At 35.5% G+C, this 20,000-nt stretch overlaps 1 protein-coding gene across 2 annotated transcripts in view; it reads right to left on the bottom strand.

Moving 5' to 3' along the window:
* RIMS1 (regulating synaptic membrane exocytosis 1) overlaps positions 1–20,000 on the bottom strand; it is an 831,266-nt gene that overhangs the window by 396,188 nt on the left and 415,078 nt on the right. Inside the window, exons 6-7 of one of the 2 annotated variants that reach the window (XM_053710432.1) lie at positions 15,526–15,582; positions 8,292–8,359 (exon numbers count right to left, since the gene is read on the bottom strand). In XM_053710432.1, the coding sequence (XP_053566407.1) occupies positions 8,292–8,359; positions 15,526–15,582 (125 nt within the window). The remainder of the gene's footprint in view (positions 1–8,291; positions 8,360–15,525; positions 15,583–20,000) is intronic. The other variant, XM_053710433.1, reaches the window with a different exon arrangement.

Genomic DNA, 20,000 nt, shown 5'->3' with positions numbered 1-20,000 from the left:
ATAGCCAAAAGGAACAAAACTTTCCAAGAAAGTAAATTAATGTCCAATGAATGCATAGGTTCAAACGGAGGAGCTTGAAGAGCCCTCAGAACCAAATTCAAACTCCAAGGAGGAGAAATTGACTTAATGACAGGTTTAATACGAACCAAAGCTTGTACAAAACAATGAATATCAGGAAGATTAGCAATCTTTCTGTGAAAAAGAACAGAAAGAGCAGAGATTTGTCCTTTCAAGGAACTTGCAGACAAACCTTTATCCAAACCATCCTGAAGAAACTGTAAAATTCTCGGAATTCTAAAAGAATGCCAGGAAAAATGATGAGAAAGACACCAAGAAATATAAATCTTCCAGACTCTATAATATATCTCCCTAGATAAAGATTTACGAGCATGTGACATAGTATTAATCACAGAGTCAGAGAAACCTCTTTGACTAAGAATCAAGCGTTCAATCTCCATACTTTTAAATTTAAGGATTTGAGATCCTGATGGAAAAAAGGACCTTGCGACAGAAGGTCTGGCCTTAACGGAAGAGTCCACGGTTGGCAAGAGGCCATCCGGACAAGATCCGCATACCAAAACCTGTGAGGCCATGCTGGAGCTACCAGCAGAATAAACGAGCATTCCTTCAGAATCTTGGAGATTACTCTTGGAAGAAGAACTAGAGGCGGAAAGATATAGGCAGGATGATACTTCCAAGGAGTGACAATGCATCCACTGCTACCGCTTGAGGATCCCTGGATCTGGACAGATACCTGGGAAGTTTCTTGTTTAGATGAGAGGCCATCAAATCTATTTCTGGAAGTCCCCACATTTGAACAATCTGAAGAAATACCTCTATGTGAAGAGACCATTCGCCCCGGATGTAACGTTTGGCGACTGAGATAATCCGCTTCCCAATTGTCTATACCTGGGATATGAACCGCAGAAACTAGACAGGAGCTGGATTCCGCCCATACCAGAATTCGAGATACTTCTTTCATAGCCAGAGGACTGTGAGTCCCTCCTTGATGATTGATGTATGCCACAGTTGTGACATTGTCTGTCTGAAAACAAATGAACGATTCTCTCTTTAGAAGAGGCCAAGACTGAAGAGCTCTGAAAATTGTACGGAGTTCCAAAATATTGATCGGTAATCTCACCTCCTGAGATTCCCAAACCCCTTGTGCTGTCAGAGACCCCCACACAGCTCCCCAACCTGTAAGACTTGCATCTGTTGAAATTACAGTCCAGGTCGGAAGAACAAAAGAAGCCCCCTGAACTAAACGATGGTGATCTGTCCACCACGTCAGAGAGTGTCGTACAATCGGTTTTAAAGATATTAATTGAGATATCTTTGTGTAATCCCTGCACCACTGGTTCAGCATACAGAGCTGAAGAGGCCGCATGTTAAAACGAGCAAAGGGGATCGCGTCCGATGCAGCAGTCATAAGACCTAGAATTTCCATGCATAAGGCTACCGAAGGGAATGATTGTGACTGAAGGTTTCGACAAGCTGATATCAATATTATATAATACGTCTCTTGTCTGTCAAAGATAGAGTCATGGACACTGAATCTATCTGGAAACCTAAAAAGGTTACCTGTGTCTGAGGAATCAATGAACTTTTTGGTAAATTGATCCTCCAACCATGATGTTGAAGAAACAACACAAGTCGATTCGTATGAGATTCTGCTAAATGTGAAGACTGAGCAAGTACCAAGATATCTTCCAAATAAGGAAATACCACAATACCCTGTTCTCTGATTACAGACAGAAGGGCACCGAGAACCTTTGTAAAAATGCTTGGAGCTGTAGCTAGGCCAAACGGCAGAGCCACAAACTGGTAATGCTTGTCTAGGAAAGAGAATCTCAGAAACTGATAGTGATCTGGATGAATCGGAATATGCAGATATGCATCCTGTAAATCTATTGTAGACATATAATGCCCTTGCTGAACAAAAGGCAGGATAGTCCTTACAGTTACCATTTTGAATGTTGGTATCCTTACATAACGATTCAATATTTTTAGATCCAGAACTGGTCTGAAGAAATTCTCCTTCTTTGGTACAATGAAGAGATTTGAATAAAACCCCAGTCCCTGTTCCAGAACTGGAACTGGCATAATTACTCCAGCCAACTCTAGATCTGAAACACATTTCAGAAATGCTTGAGCCTTCGCTGGGTTTACTGGGACACGGGAAAGAAAAAATCTCTTTGCAGGAGGCCTTATCTTGAAGCCAATTCTGTACCCTTCTGAAACAATGTTCTGAATCCAAAGATTGTGAACGGAATTGATCCAAATTTCTTTGAAAAAACTTAATCTGCCCCCTATCAGCTGAGCTGGAATGAGGGCCGCACCTTCATGTGGACTTAGGAGCTGGCTTTGATTTTCTAAAAGGCTTGGATTTATTCCAGACTGGAGATGGTTTCCAAACTGATACCGCTCCTGAGGATGAAGGATCAGGTTTTTGTTCCTTGTTGCGACGAAAGGAACGAAAACGATTATTAGACCTAAATTTACCTTTAGATTTTTTATCCTGTGGTAAAAAAGTTCCTTTCCCTCCAGTAACAGTTGAGATAATAGAATCCAACTGAGAACCAAACAATTTATTACCCTGGAAAGAAAGGGAAAGCAGAGTAGACTTAGAAGACATATCAGCATTCCAAGTTTTAAGCCATAAAGCTCTTCTAGCTAAAATAGCTAGAGACATATACCTGACATCAACTCTAATGATATCAAAGATGGCATCACAAATAAAATTATTAGCATGTTGAAGAAGAATAATAATGCTATGAGAATTATGATCTGATACTTGTTGCGCTAAAGCTTCTAACCAAAAAGATGAAGCTGCAGCAACATCCGCTAAAGATATAGCAGGTCTAAGAATATTACCTGAACACAAGTAAGCTTTTCTTAGAAAGGATTCAATTTTCCTATCTAAAGGATCCTTAAAGGAAGTACCATCTGCCGTAGGAATAGTAGTACGCTTAGCAAGAGTAGAGACAGCCCCATCAACCTTAGGGATTTTGTCCCCTGGAAATTACTTCAGAAATAGCACCAGGGACAGGAAAAACTTCTGGAATAACTACAGGAGATTTAAAAACCTTAACTAAACGTTTAGATTTAGTATCAAGAGGACCAGAATCCTCAATTTCTAATGCAATTAGGACTTCTTTAAGTAAAGAACGAATAAATTCCATTTTAAATAAATATGAAGATTTATCAGCATCAACCTCTGAGACAGAATCCTCTGAACCAGAAGAACCATTATCAGAATCAGAATGATAATGTTCATTTAAAAATTCCTCTGAAAAATGAGAAGTTTTAAAAGACTTTTTACGTTTACTAGAAGGAGGAATAACAGACTTTTGCGCCAAAAAAGTCCGCGCCAAGAATGACGCAATAAAATGAAGCATTTTCAGCCCCTGCGAGCCTAACAGCCCACAGGGAAAAAGTCAAATCTTAAGGTAAGAAAAAAATTGATTTATTCATATGCATTATCCCAAATATGAACTGACTGTCTGAATAAGGAACGTTGAACATCCTGAATCAAGGCAAATAAATGTTTGAATACATATATTTAGAACTTTATAAAAAAGTGCCCAACCATAGCTTAGAGTGTCACAGAAATTAAGACTTACTTACCCCAGGACACTCATCTACATGTTGTAGAAAGCCAAACCAGTACTGAAACGAAAATCAGCAGAGGTAATGGTATATAAATAAGAGTATATCGTCGATCTGAAAAGGGAGGTAAGAGATGAATCTCGACGACCGATAACAGAGAACCTATGAAATAGACCCCGTAGAAGAGATCATTGAATTCAAATAGGCAATACTCTCCTCACATCCCTCTGACATTCACTGCACGCTGAGATGAAAACCGGGCTCCAACCTGCTGCGGAGCGCATATCAACGTAGAATCTAGCACAAACTTACTTCACCACCTCCATAGGAGGCAAAGTTTGTAAAACTGATTTGTGGGTGTGGTGAGGGGTGTATTTATAGGCATTTTGAGGTTTGGGAAACTTTGCCCCTCCTGGTAAGAATGTATATCCCATACGTCACTAGCTCATGGACTCTTGCTAATTACATGAAAGAAATATATATATATATATATATATATATATATTATTCACAAATGGAAGCAACACAAAATAACTGTCAATCTCCCTCGGTCTGGGGCTCCATGCAAGATCTCACCTCGTGGAGTTTCAATTATCATAAGAACGGTGAGGATTAGAACAGAACTACATGGGAGGATCTTGTCAATGATCTCAAGGCAGCTGGGATCCTAGTCACCAAGAAAACAATTGGTAACACACTATGCCGTGAAGGACTGAAATCCTGCAGCGCCCACAAAGTCCCCCCTGCTCAAGAAAGCACATGTACAGGCCTGTCTGAAGGTTGCCAATGAACATCTGAATGATGTAGAGGAGAACTGGGTGAAAGTGTTGTGGTCAGATGAGACTAAAATCGAGTTTCTGGCATCAACTCAACTCGCCGTGTTTGGAGGAGGAGGAATGCTGCCTATGACCCCAAGAAAACCATCCCCACCATCAAACATGGAGGAGGAAAATGCTTTGGGGGTGTTTTTGTGCTAAGGGGATAGGACAACTTCACTGCATAAAAGGGATGATGGACGGGGCAATGTAATGTCAAATCTTGGGTGAGAAGTTCCTTTCCTCAGCCAGAGCATTGAAAATGGGTTGTGGATGGGTATTCCAGCATGACAATGACCCAAAACACACGGCCAAGGCCACAAAAGAGTGGCTCAAGAAGAAGCACATTAAGGTCCTAGAGTCGCCTAGCCAGTCCCCAGACCTTAATCCTATAGAAAATCTGTGTATGGAGCTGAAGGTTCGAGTTGCCAAACGTCAGCCTCGAAACCTTAATGACTTGGAGAGGATCTGCAAAGAGGAGTGGGACAAAATCCCTCCTGAGATGTGTGCAAATCTGGTGGCCAACTTCAAGACACGTCTGACCTCTGTGATTGTCTAAATCGTCTGCCAGATACAAATACCAGCACAAAAACAGTGTAAGAGACAACAGAAAAAGCTGACACAAATGTGAGAAGTGGAACGGAACCCTAGAAGTAACTAAAGCCTGAGGGGTTAGCCGTTGGGGAGCTGATCACAAGTGGCAGGATAACTACTTATTCTCAGTGTTTACCGATTGGAGACACGCAACCAAAGGAATACTGACAACCACTACAGGTACGATACAAAAACCTGAAGGTGAGCAGTATTAAGGATACATTTGCTAAAAACATGATTTATTGACATTTGCTCTAATCACAGATTAGTATATATCAGTCACAGCACCATATGATAAATCCAGAATAAGGATTTCAATTTCGATTTTGTTGTTGTTATTTTGTCTCTAATATTACGCAAATTACGAATCGTGTTGGTATAGCTATACCGCAAGCATTTTAGCTTGTAACGCAACGTCCATTCTGCACTCAAAAAAATGAATTTTTTGTGGGGGATTTCCATAGCGCCGGTATTACAGGTTGTACGGTCCTGCTAAAAAGCTTGCGTTACAGCCTATACCGACACAATCCATACCGCCATCTGAGAGCAGTAGTTATGGATTTTGCAAAACAAAAATGTTTCACAAAACTCCTAACTAAACTGTTACAAAGTATATTAACACCTATAAACTACCTATTAACCCCTAAACTGCCACCCTCCCGTATTGCAAACAGTATAATAATAAAGCTATTAACCCCTAATCTGCAGCTCCCCGACATTGCAGACACTATAATAAAGGTATTAACCCCTAAACCTCTGGCCTCCCACATCGCTGCTACTAAATAAAGCTATTAACCCCTAAACCTCCAGCCCCCTACATCGCTGCTACTAAATAAAGCTATTAACCCCTAAACCGCCAGCCCCCCACATCACCACTACTAAATAAAGCTATTAACCCCTAAACCACCAGCCCCCCACATCGCAAAACACTAAATTAAACTATTAACCCCTAAACTTAACACCCCCTAACTTAAAATTAAAAGTACAATATAACTCTTAGAAAATAAATAAAAAATTACTTGTGAAATAAAAATAAACCTAACATTAAACTATAAATTAATCTAAAATTACTATTCTAATAAATAACAAATTTAAAAAAAAACTAACACTACGAAAAAAAATAAAAAATCTAAAATTACAAATTACATTCAGCTCTTTTCCAAAAGCCCAAAGCCCTAATCTAAAAAAAAAAAAAAAAAAACCTAACACTAACCCCATAAAATTCACTCACCGTTCCTGAAGTCTGGACATCCATCTCCATCCAGGTGGCGAGAAGTCTTCATCCAGGTGGCGATATCTTCATCTATCCCAGGGGCGTCTTCTATCTTCATCCCGGCGGCACGGAGCGGAGCCATCCTGGAAGCCGATCCCAACCTGCGCGGAGCGTCCTCTTCATATGGTCACTGCCGTACACTGTAGTTGAATGCAAGGTAGCCGTTTCAAAATGGCGTACCCTGCATTCCTATTGGCTTATTTTATTCTTCAAATTCAAATCAGCCAATAGGATAAGAGCTTCTGAAATCCTATTGGCTGTTCAAAACAGCCAATAGAATGAGAGCTACTGAAATCCTATTGGCTGATTTGAACATAATTTCCAATTATTTTTTTCCCTCCTCAGTTCAGAAAGTTTAATTTGAAATCTCTACAGATAACAGTAAAATCCCAGAAGATTATGATGAAAACCCACAAGACCACATAATAGCAAAGTGTAGACTCTCTGATGATGCTGAATGGCTGCTGCAGATGGAAGTAGGAACAGATGCTGAATGATATCTGCACACAGAGTTTCTCTTGTGAAAAGATTTTAGTTTAAATAAAGAAAACCCAGGAATACAACATTTAACTTTTTCTTTCTCACACCTGAATCAGGAATAAGGAAGAATTTATGTTTAGAAACACATCCTGTTACCCAGAAACCAACACAGGAGGAAGCAGTATTTATTTGTACTGCAAGTACACAGAATACCATTTTTTCTTTAAACAATTTACTAAATTGCATTAATAGGTAAAAGTACAAAGTAATTGGTTTATAAAATATATTAAGGTCTAGCTTGTTTATTCATATTTTAGACATTAGATTGATGGAGAGCTTTAACATTATTTTGAACGTGCAAACATGTTATAATTGCAATGATCGTTTTCTCAACCATTCTACACCATTTACACTATTTTACTATCATAGTCCCTACCCTACCCACATTCTATTTAGCTATCATATAAATAGAGGATACTCGTGTCTCTTTAAAAACTTTAATAAATTTGTACTAATGGGGTGGCCTAAGAGTTGAAGACCTTTCCTTACCATCAAGGTGCTGTTCAAGCTTGTATTTTTAAAAGGGCTTCTGAAACTGAATTTGGATATTAATGTCTTAGAGATAATGATGGTAGCTAATTTGCACATATATAAGCTATTCAAGTGTGACACATAACACACAACACATTCCACAATGTGTTATAATAATAGTATATGTATATATATATATATACGTTCTTCCAAAATCAAGCATGTTGAGTCTACAATCAGGTAGGAAGCCTAAGCTAATTTCACATTTAATTCATAAGTATCTGAGAGTGCCAAGAGATGTGGGGAATAAGAGACCAGACTCAGACGTATTGGTCAAGGGAAAAGCTTTCACAATTCTGGTTTATCTGCTTCAGGAACCAATGTGGTTCTATAAAGCTTTTACTCTCTTCCAAAAACTTGGCAGCACATATATACGTAAAGCAAAAAGCTACATTGCTAGATTTTGGCTGTACCCTGCTCCGCCTGCCTGAACTTAGAAAGAGATCAGATAATTATGAGAAAGGATTTTATCATTTTAAACTGCTAAGGTTTTCTTTGACTACCAAACGACCTTTCACTAGTCTGGTCTTAGACCGCTTGACCTCATTTTACCGACGATGACTCAAACTATCCGAAATATGTTGTTTGATCATGTCACTTGCATTTATCTTTAACTTATCACTGCAGAAAGAGGTTTCTATGTTCACTTTGTCATCTCTTCATATAGGCACTAATAAAAAAATCTATAAAGAACATAAAAATGTCTAGCAATAAGCTGAAAAATATTGGAGGTATTTAACATACGCAGTTTATTCAACCTTAGAGTCTTCATCGATCTTTAAAAGGAAACTTGCAATTGCTACCTTATAGAAAATATTTTGTGGTCACTTATTTTATTATTCTTCATCTATACATTATCTGTATTTTAATCTAATAACTTCATGCAATTTTTTTACTATTTCTGAAAGAGCAATGCCTTCCTTTCTTACCGAACCAAGGGGTGATGTTTCTCTACTATGCCATGTTGCAGGATCTAACCAGTAATAATCCAGATCACCTAAAAGAAAATAGAAAAAAATAAGATTTTGGTATTATTGTCCAATGAAAATTTAAATATCACTAATTAGTTTTGATTTCTGATCAGCTGTCTCCACAAAGTAACACTAAGGTGCTCTAATTTACTTTTATATACCCGCTGTATGAGCGGGGTATACCTGTATTACCAATAAAAGTGTTTATGTTTGCATTTAATACTAGCTTTCTGATGTCTAGAAAAAGTTCCCTCTGGTTAAAAGCAGCTTCTGAAAATCTTAGGGCTGGGGTGGTAAACATTTTTGACAGTATGGGCCACATTACAAAGGGTGCGCTATTTAGCACTTTCGCAAACAACACTGGAAGTAAATTTTTACCATGCGCAGGTTAGTGTGTGTGTGTTACAAGTTGAAAGTAAATTGTTTGTGTGAAAGCAAAACCTGATGTGCGCTAACTTCAGGAATTCGGATATTGCAACTTCGTTAATGCATTCACCCCATAGGCTTCAAAGGAGCGCACTTTTAAAAAAACAAACAAAAAAACTAACACTTATAGCTTGTGTGGTATCCCGACACTGTGTTAGATCTACAGCGCTAAGCCCGAAGGTAGTTATGAATATTTTACATTCCAATGTTCTTCACATAGAACAAAAAAGTTATTTTTATTTTTAAATATATCTTTATATATATATACATATATAAATAAATATATATACAGGTGGCCCTTGGTTTACAACGGTTCAATTTACACCGTTTCAGAATAACAACCTTTTTTTCCAGTCATGTGACTGCTAGTGAAAAGCATTGAGAAGCAGTGCATTGATTAAAATAGCCAGTAGGTGGAGCTGTCCGCTTGTGTTGCAGCAAATCCAAGCAAGCGGAAATTAATCAGTTGAACCAGACCTGAGCTATCAAGCAGATTTCAAAGGAACAAGATCTTCCTGTCTATAAATTTGTCCAGATTGGAATGCATAGAAAGAACTGTTTGCAGAAAAATGCAAGTGAAGTCTGTGTTGTGTGATTATTTGATTAGGTTTATAATGCTGTTTAGCATTTAAAGTCTTCATTTCAAAGCTTTAAAAATAATGTATTAGGTGTTGCTTATGACAATTTTGAGAGGGGCCTGGAACCTAACTCCCTCACTTCCCATTGAATTACATTATAAACTGGGTTTCAATTTGCAACGGTTTTGATTTACAACCATTCCTTCTGGAACCTAACCCCGGCGTAAACTGAGGGCTACCTGTATATATATATATAATTTTAATATATATATAATATATATATCCTTATGACTATATATATATACATATACAAATGTATATGGAAATTTAGATTTAAAAATACAAATTACATTTTCTACAATGTAAAGAACATTGGAATGTAAAATATTTACAGTAAATACACAGAAAAACACAATATTAAATATCAAATTGGAATAAATATTATTTATCTTATTTTATGGTATTTAAGTGGAAAGGGCTCCAAGGTGTGTGCATACATATATATATATATATATATATATATATATATATATATATATATATGTGTGTGTGTGTGTGTATATGTATATACCTGTATATATGTGTTTTTATGTGAGTGTGTATATATATATATATATATATATATATATATGTATATATGTATATACATAAATATAGACATATATATATATATATATATATATATATATACACCCATGCACAAATTAGTTTTCTTATTTTAAGGTATTTAAGTGGAAAGGGCCCCAAAGTGTGTGTATTTATATATATATATATATATATATATATATATATATGTGTGTGTGTGTGTATATAAGTATATACATGTGTTTATATGTGTATATATATATATATATATATATATATATATATATAAAAGTATGTATATGCATATATACACACGTATATACATAAATATAGCCATATATATACACCCATACACACACACACTCACATATATATATATATACACACATATATACACACACACACACACACATTATAGCCCTTTCCATTCAAACATCTTACTATATAATATATACCTATTAACCTTATAAAATATTTTTATTAATATAAATATATAATGTATATATGAGTTTAACACTTTATTTTAATTTTTTTGTTGTGTTTGGTACTTGTTTTTATATATAGCTCTTAACCTTTACGCGAGTCTAACCCTTTACGCATGCATATTTTGTTTGAGCTTGAGTGAACGCATTTACTTTCAACTTGTAATATGTGCGCAATATTGCGCCTGTGCTAACAATAGCACACCCCTTGTAATCTGTTCCAATATGTCTAAATCTTCTAAACAATTATCTTGAGTGGCAACAGAATCTTTATACAATTTAGGGAGACTTCTTAAAGTGTGGGGGCATTCTGGGATGCCATAGACAAACTGGGCTAAGGCTGAACAGGTTTGTGTAAAATAGAAGATGAAGAACACAGTTGATAACAATGTTATAATTATTCAGCATTCAACTATTACTGAACATAAAATGTATGATATTCTCCTTATTAAAAACATATTTCTTTGAACACAATATGAATTTTGAAGGGCTTTATTGACACCTACAGTGAAATGTTATCTTATCTGTGTATATTACACTACTTTGTGTCACACGGGCATATACAAAACAAATAAGTATTGTCCCATACAAATAAAAAGAACATTATAGATGAAGAGTTGAGAAACCCTGATCTAAAGGAAGAGCTAAATCTAGAAATCTCTGCATAAAATCTAGTAGGTTCGCTAAACAGTCTTTAATTAGCCATAGCTGACATAAACACAGTCATATATATTTTGCGCAACAGAAGCAGGGACATTTTGATTATCTCATTTTTATTCTCAAAATTGTTTCATTTTTCTATTTGAAATGCTAAGAAATTATTTTGATCCATGTTAAAATGTATGTTACCTAGTAATTTCCACAACTGGATACAGTAAATTTCTTACAGAAATACTTGTTTCAATTCATGTTCAAACTAAAAGTACATTGTATGACAGTTTATAGCTAAGCTTTGCATTTATAAATAATTATTTTATTTACGTTATATGCATCACCTTATTATAAATGTGCGTTTCTATACTATATCACCTCCAGTAGTCTGTTTAAAATCAGAGGGTCATTTTCTGGCAGAATAATGCAACAGTCACTTAGACTTCTGCAGTCTTTTATTTGAAACAAGAGGAAAATACAACATAATAATACATGAAAGCATCTAAGGGGGAGAACATACAATGCTCATACAGACATGTGAGAACATTAACAATGAACCTGAAAAAAGGTTACTTGATTGCAGAGAAATCATTATAAAAAAAATGAATTGCCTTGATCACATAAATCACATATCAAATTATATAACCCATATTTGAGTCCAACACTTGTGCCAGAAGAAGTGACTGTCATTTTCCCCACCATTGTGATATAGATGGAATTTTCAGCAGTTTTCAATATAATCGAGATCAACAATTTGGCCCCATTGAATAATAAAGTGGCTAGGCACCGTATTGCTAATTTTGGAACAGAGACCGGGAGATTGAGTAAAAACAGTTTCAAGAGGACCAGCCATGATGAAATCTCCTCACATACCCTCTGGCATAAACCATTACAACTTCAATAAGCAAGATACCAGCCCATCAACAGTTTGTAATTTATCTCTATCATAATTTGTGACCAAACTCTTGGTATATTTGATAATAGAAGAAAATAAATTTGTGTTCATAGGTCATTGCTCCATCGAGCAGCAAACGAGGGAGCAGTAAGGTGCAAGAACTCAGATTTTCTTTATAAATGAACAACAAAGTATATTTAATTTGGTAGCAGATAGGGGTAATTGTTCAAAGGATGTGGGTCTCCTAATATAATTGACTGTATGTTGAGACTGTGCCACAAAGTGCCTTAATTTTAGATATGCATATAAAGAGGTGAGAATAGTAATTCATTACATAACCTAATTCAAATTTAGGTTTAACTTGTTGGTTATCTAACAAAGGTGATATGGGAAGTAAAAATGTTTATTATTCAACCATACTAGTGAACATGTCAAACCCAGAGGGAATTGAATGTTATCAAACACTGATGACTGAAGTGATTGCCTAGATGAAGTATACAGAACACGTTATCATACTTTAAACATTTCTTGAACAAGATAATCCATATACAATCCACATTTAGAATTTTGTAAAAACCAACAGACTTCTGCAGTCTTAAGGGATTGCAGTAAATACCCTCTCTGATTGTTTCAACCTCATAGATTACGTAAAAACATTGTCACATGTAATCCATAGTCTTCATATGCATATCAATGATCTCTGCCACCTTGCCCTTTTTTTTGTTTTTCTAACATTTTTTTAAAAAAACCTGTAATTGTACATTAAATTATGCTAACTGTTGTGAAGAACTTCATGGTAGACCAGTTTATTGTAACTGTACTCTCTAGTTTCTTAACAGTAGTAATATTATAAGTAGTAATATAATAAAATAAATAATAGTAGTAAATCATAAAATAAAAAATGCAGTGTTATATGTCACTAACACAATCAGATCTAAATCTTAGAACAACCATTTCCATGGGACAATATAATATATACCACCTATCTCTTTGCATATGATGATAGCAAGTGCTTTCATTCTGATTAAATTGGATTTACAAATTAAGTAATATAATCATCTTTTTTCTGAACTTTCAGTAAAAGTTTTCCTCTAATTCCAGATATTATATAATATTATAATGATAAGTATTATTATTACCTATTTATATATAAAAAATATCCCTTTAACACAGTATCATACAGGGGCACATTACATACAACAGACAATTACAATATTTAAAAAACTTGCACAAGTGAAGAAGAGAGCATTTTCTATGTGTATAACCAGTATAGGATGAACTTTATTAAAAGTGGACTATAAGCAAAAAGCTTACAATCTAAAGGAGAATATTGGGGGCAAAAAAGAATGGGGAAGAAGGTTTTAAGGCCAAGTTAGTGTGGTAAATGATGTGCAGATACGGCAGAATCAGATTAAGAAACATGAATGGAAAATATTAAAAGAAAAACTGCCGTTGTAAACTGGTATTTGGAAACTGAAGGTTTAAAAGTCAGAGGCAGGCAGTCAGAAGAGCTATAGTGTCTGATATCAGATATGGAGTTGTTCTGTAAATAAACTCTAGAAACAATAAATGTAACAGAACGCAAGTGGAATTGTAGGTCCAGTTGTTTTTTTTAAAGTAACAGAAGCATGGGAGGACTGTGGTAAAGATGAACATTTCAGCTGTACTCAACAAATTTGCTGCCGAGGCTTACAGGATAGTACACTGCACAGATTACAAATCAGGAATTAAAGACATTTTACATCTATTTTCTACAGTGAAACAAGTAAGAAAAAAACAAGCTCATAAGCTCAGACATTTCTGCATTGATTTGATTTACAGTCTGACACTCATGGGTTTCATACTCATATGAACACTTCATGGATAAATGTTTTAGTCTACTAGCGTCTAATAGACAAGGAAGTTAAAATACAGGTTGTTGTTTTTGTTTTGTTTTTTGCTTGGTGCTTACAATTAAAGCAGTTTATCCAGAAACGCCAACATATTAGTGTAAAATTAACTTTATTTTTCAACACACAATAATGATCTGTACAGAACTCTGGAGTGGCCACTTTGTGGAATTTTTCATTAAACAAATCGTGCGCACAATTTAGCAAAACGCGCACAAGATTTAGCAAAACGTGTACACGATTAAGGAATTTGTGCCCACATTTTCAGCAGTCAGGAAGGCAATGGTAAAATTTGTTGTCAGATTATGATTCTTTACCTTGGTTCACCCTGACATTATCTTTGTCTTTTGTGTAAATGCAAAATACTTATACACAGTGGTACATCCACATGACACATTTCCAGCTTTTAAGTGAGGGAAGAGATTTGTAGAAAGAAATAAGGTGTAAACCACCAGTATCCAGTGATAAAAAAAAATCTATTTTTGTTTGTTTTTTTAAACAACAATCCATTTTTCAAATAGGCTTTAGCAATTTCACTGATTTGTATAAGACACCAATGGTTTAACTTACTCTCAAGTCTAGAGACACTGAGTTATCTGCTTTACAAAATATTCAAGATGGAAAAATGTGCCTATGATTTGATTAATCGTGTGCACTTCCTTAATAACAAAACAAAATTCCACAGACTGGCCACCCAGGGGCTCTATAATCTGTATACTTGCTAAAGTTTAAGTTTTAATCACTTTGTGTCATTTTTTTTTTTTTGCAAAAAAATAATATTAGGTCTTAGTAAAACTGATAAACATTTATATTAAATACAACTATTACCTATTGATTGACATTATAAATAAATAATATTAAATATATTACATACACACATACTGTACATACATATACACACACATTTAAATAATTGACTTATTAACATGATACCATGTGACAGCCTAACGAACAGCTATAGCATTGCAATTTAAATGTCCCTGTTAAAAGGCAGATTAAATGCTGGTGAGAAAAGCATATCATTAGGAGTGAGTGGTCACTTCATCATTAAGAGGATTTAAAACTATTCCCAAACAAATGAAATAAGGTTATTTTCTTTCACCAACCAACAAATAGGAGATTGCTGAACAAGAAAATGTGTGCATAAAGGCTGATCAAATGAAAAAATAAGTTATAGTTAAAGATAAAATGACCAAAAAAAAATTATAACCAAGTATTTTTTTTTTTTTTTTTTAAAGACAAATCAGGAGTTGTGTTCAGATTTATCTAAACTCTGTTTTGTGCTTGTATAATATTGTTCTCTGTTTTATATATATATATATATATATATATATATATATATATATATATATATATATATATATATATATTGTTACTTATATGTTTATAATTATTTATGTGATATATATATATATATAATTATTATTTTTTTTGCTAAACAATGACCTTTCAAGAAATTCTAGGTCGCTAACATGAATGAGTCATATGATTTTTATATCCCACCATATGAAAAATGTTTTAAATGAATCTCAAGTAAAATGAAAACACATTTACAGGCTCCTGCTAATCACAGTAGCCTTCTTCCAAAATATAAGACTAGAAAAACTAACACTTACGACTGAACATCAATCACAGCATTGAAATAAACCCAAGTTGCTTTAAGGTAAGTTCTAAAAATGTACTAACCACAGCATGACTGAGGAGAGACGGGGCACTCCAACTGTCTTCTGCCAAACAGAACAGCTAAAAATAACCCAGACAAACTTCATGAGTTTTATTTCTTTAATAATCAGCTCTAAATAAATGATGTTCCGCATGCATGAATACATATATTTAACTATCAGATATAATTATGAAGGCTGATAAAGATTAACGTCTTTAATCATGCAGCAAATAATCTAATACATTAGGTAAAATATCTAATAAAGATAATAAAAGAGAGAATTAGATAAAAATGATAGCATTGTTCTGGCCACGTCAGTTCTACAAAAACCAGAGCATAACTGATACCAGAATGGTTACCTGTCCCTGAGTGCAAAGTCTGTAGAAGAAACTGAAAAAGCCCAGAAAACATGTCAGAGGCATCTGAGAACTCATAAACAGAGCTTCTGAGAAATACGTAGTTAGCGATCAGCGTGTAAATGTTGCAGAGAAGCAGTGCAATGAAATTAATCCACGTTTGTTTTTTCAATACTGTGCAAATGAAAAACATCAGTGACTGTTTCCTTTGAGGTAGGAGCCAAAATATTCTGCAGTGTCAAACATCGCTACAGACAGGCTTGTGCTGACATGCACTGTATGCCGCTGTCATCAAAACAAATCTCTGCAGCGGATTGTCCTCATTGATTAGAACATTAATCAATAGCTACTCAGTGCAAAGCTAACTAGATCACAGCTTCCCTAGACACAACAGGCCTGATGAATTTAGATTTAACAGTCTTGTAATGAAGGATGCAAATGCTGGTCATTTGCAGAGGATGGCATGCAATTAATGCAATGCCTCATAAGAGCTGAACTGGGGAAAAAGTATGCACAGGCTGAAGAACTCAAATAATCAATAGTAATGCTGCAGCCATTATTTCTGCTTACTGACTTACTTCTAAGGGCTGCTTATCATGGTGAGATAGTGTAAATTAATCGAGGGAGCCGAGTGAAAATTGTTTTATGACTCCCATGAAATTAAACAAAAAAGAGTATTGCTCAAAGCGTATAACAGCATCACTATATAAATAGGTATTGGCACTGAGCAATCTTGGCAGCCCAGCTACACAGAATAAATAAATACAAAATAAAATACATTAATTTCATAGTCAGTATAAATATGAAATGGACTAGAGAAAATAAACCATATATCAATCCTTATATTTTTAAACTAAATTAAATTACTCTTTTTGGATTGTGTAAGTTGAATTAATTATTTCCAACCAAAATATCTCTCTACATGATCTATATAGCAAAATAAAATAATAATAATAATAATGTATACATACTTCAATAAATCAACCACTAAATACAAATAGACTTTTATGCTACTATAGAACTAAGTGGATAGTAGAAATGTATTTTTAGTCCAATGTTACTATAGTCAATACAATGGCGGCAAAATTTATAAAAAGTACATGTGGGGTTTCACAAATTAATTGCTGTCTCTCTTTTAAAGTGCTTAGATTTAGGATAAAACTTGTGTATTTATTGCACTTCCACCATGGAAAAGTTTAAGCAAATTATATATGAAATAAATGAGTCACACTATACAAATGGTCTTTTACCTCCAACAAGTGTACGCTCCAGAGGTCAAGTCCTACAAAAAAAAAAAGTGTGGGAACTCACCAAGACTTCCCTCCCTGCATACAATAAATATTGTTTTATACACACACACACACACACACACACACACACACACACACTGTATGTATATGTATATGATCTATACACTTTGGTCAATGAAAGCAAATTAAAACCAATGAAGGGTTGAATTGCTGCCTTTGGGCCTGAGACTCACCCTCTGTCACAGAGTCTCACCCACTTAAAGTGCAATAGTCCTCTTTCTGCTGAGGGGAACTAAATTACCCCAAACAAGTCACACAGTAATGTAAGCACCATGTTTTCCACACATTGCAGGGTGATCACACAGCAGGACCACTGACAGGCTCGCAATTAGTGTATTGCAGGAAGTGCTACTGCCCATTACTAGAGGATCTCACTATCCCTCTAATCAGACTGTGCTCCAGCTACTCCGACTAGCAGCAGCAGCAGTGATAACAAAACCAGTTCTGTTCTCTGTCCAAGGGGAACTTAGTTCCCCCTGCAAAAATAGTGCAGGAACTCTGTTCCCGTACGTTCCCACTCGACTTGACCCCTGATAAGCTCAATTATATTTCCTTGAAATACTGTTCTAAAGTTATTACTATTAGAGTATGTATTTACATTATTTTATGACTGATCAGAATACAGGTGCCTATTTGTCCTCATTCATGGTACAGGAGGATTTATCACATTAGAAAAAGAGAGAAATGTGGGTTATCATTTTCAAACTATTTGAAATATATTTGAATTTGAAAACTCTATGAAAACAAATTCTGGTTTACTGGAATGTGCCCCAAAATTAGTTTAGAAATACTGACGAAAATAATTTATATACTTTTTTATCCAACTTCGTTGACATGGAAGAGTATCTATCACTAGATTATGTGCAACAGTTACAGATGTATGATATCTACATACTGCAAATGCTAAAATATTATTCCAGTAATTCTGAGACTCTCAATCTCTATGTATATATATATTTTATAAAATATTTTACCAGGAAGGATACATTGAGATTTCTCTCATTTTCAAGTATGTCCTGGGTCCTCAAAACATTGCATTGATACAATAGGGTACAATAAAATACAAAAACAATAATAATACACAATATATGCAAAATTTAACATAGAACAGGTAGGAAATATATAATCAACCATGACAGGTGAATTCTGTTTTGAGATATGTAGAGAGGGATCTTTTAAAGGATATTAGGCTTGGGGAAGGTTTGAAAGTGTGCGGGAGGTTGTTCCATAATTGTGGTGCTCTGTAGGAAAAGGAGGATCGAGCTGCTTTCTTTTTGTATTGAGGCAAGCTAAATATTGTGCTGGTACTGGATCGGAGGTTATAGGAGGTGGGAATAGCCGGGGAGAGCATTCTGCTCAGGTAGGGTGGGAGCTTCCCAGAAAAGCTCTTAAACACAAGGCTGAAAAGATGGAGGGTGCGTCTGGATTCCAGCGACAGCCAGTTTAGTTCTTTTAGCATGTCACAATGGTGGGTCCTGTAGTTACATTGTAGCACAAAGCGGCAGAACGAGTTATACAATGTATTAAGTTAATTAAGATGAGTTAGCGGTGCAGGTGCATATACTACATCCCCATAATCCATGATTGGCATCAGCATTTGCTGTACAATCTTTTCCTTTACTGTAGGGCTGAGGCAGGATTTGTCTCTGTACAGGGCACCTAGTTTTGGATAAAGTTTAGATGCAAGTTTTTCTATGTGGAGGCCAAAAGATAGATTGGGGTCTAACAACATACCCAAGTATTTGAAAAAATGGACTGCGGTCAGTGTGCAATTTGATTTTGTTTTGATGCATAGATGGGAACTTTGTAGTTTGTGTAATTTAGGTCCCATTCCAAAGATCATTGTGACAGTTTTGTCAGTGTTTAGGAAGAGTTTGTTTTTTTGAGATCCACTTTCTACCTCTGTGAACTAGTCTTGGGCACTGCTTTAAGCTGTGGCCGATCGGAATTGTTTGTATAGATTATTGTGTCATCTGCGTGCATGTGTACAGTTGAGGATTTGCAGACATTAGGCAGATCATTTATAAATAATGTGAATAGTAGGAGGCCGAGAATGGAACCTTCGGGAACAGCACACGTGACTGGGAGAGGGAGGGAGTCGCTGCCAGAAATGGAGACATAGTGTGATCGATCCGATACATATGATCAAAACCAGGTAAGCGGACGATCACCAATACCTAAGTTTTTTTAGGTTGAGCAGTAGTATGTCGTAGTCTACTGTGTCAAAGGCCTTTGCAAAATCAAGGAAAATAGCTCCAGTTAGGTCTCCTTGTTCCATGCCAGTTTGGACGTGGTTGCAAACTTTTAGGAGGGCAGTAGTAGTGGAGTGATTTGGGTAAAAACCTGATTGATCAGGGGTCAGATAGTTAGATTTTTGACAATAATGGGAGCAATGATATTGGGCGATAGTTAGAACCCAAGGTTATCTCACCACTTTTATGGATAGGCACTACTCTTGCAGTCTTCCAAAGTTTGGGTATGTATCCAGACACCAAGGATTCGTTAATTAGGGATGTGACAGGTTTAGCAAATGCTGGCATACTGAGCTTCAACAGCATTGCTGGGATTTGATCAGGTCCAGACTGGTTTTTCATTTTTAGATTATTAAGGTGTTTCTTAATGACATTGATGGGTACAGGTCTAAAATTGAACTTCTCTATATTGGGTCTTTGCTGATTTAGTGGGACCTGATCCCCATTTGTAGTTTCAGGATGCGTGTAATTTATTAGTTTGTCAATCAGGGTGGTGGAACATCCAACAAAATAATTGTTAAAGTCATTTGCTACTTCTAAGGGGAGTTGCAGGGTTTGGTTGTCCACGTTGACAGTGGAG

The sequence above is a fragment of the Bombina bombina genome, chromosome 4 (genome assembly GCF_027579735.1).
Source record: "Bombina bombina isolate aBomBom1 chromosome 4, aBomBom1.pri, whole genome shotgun sequence".
Classification (NCBI taxonomy): domain Eukaryota; kingdom Metazoa; phylum Chordata; class Amphibia; order Anura; family Bombinatoridae; genus Bombina; species Bombina bombina.
Note: the sequence above shows the minus strand (reverse complement) of the source record. Positions and strands in the feature narration are given on the sequence as shown.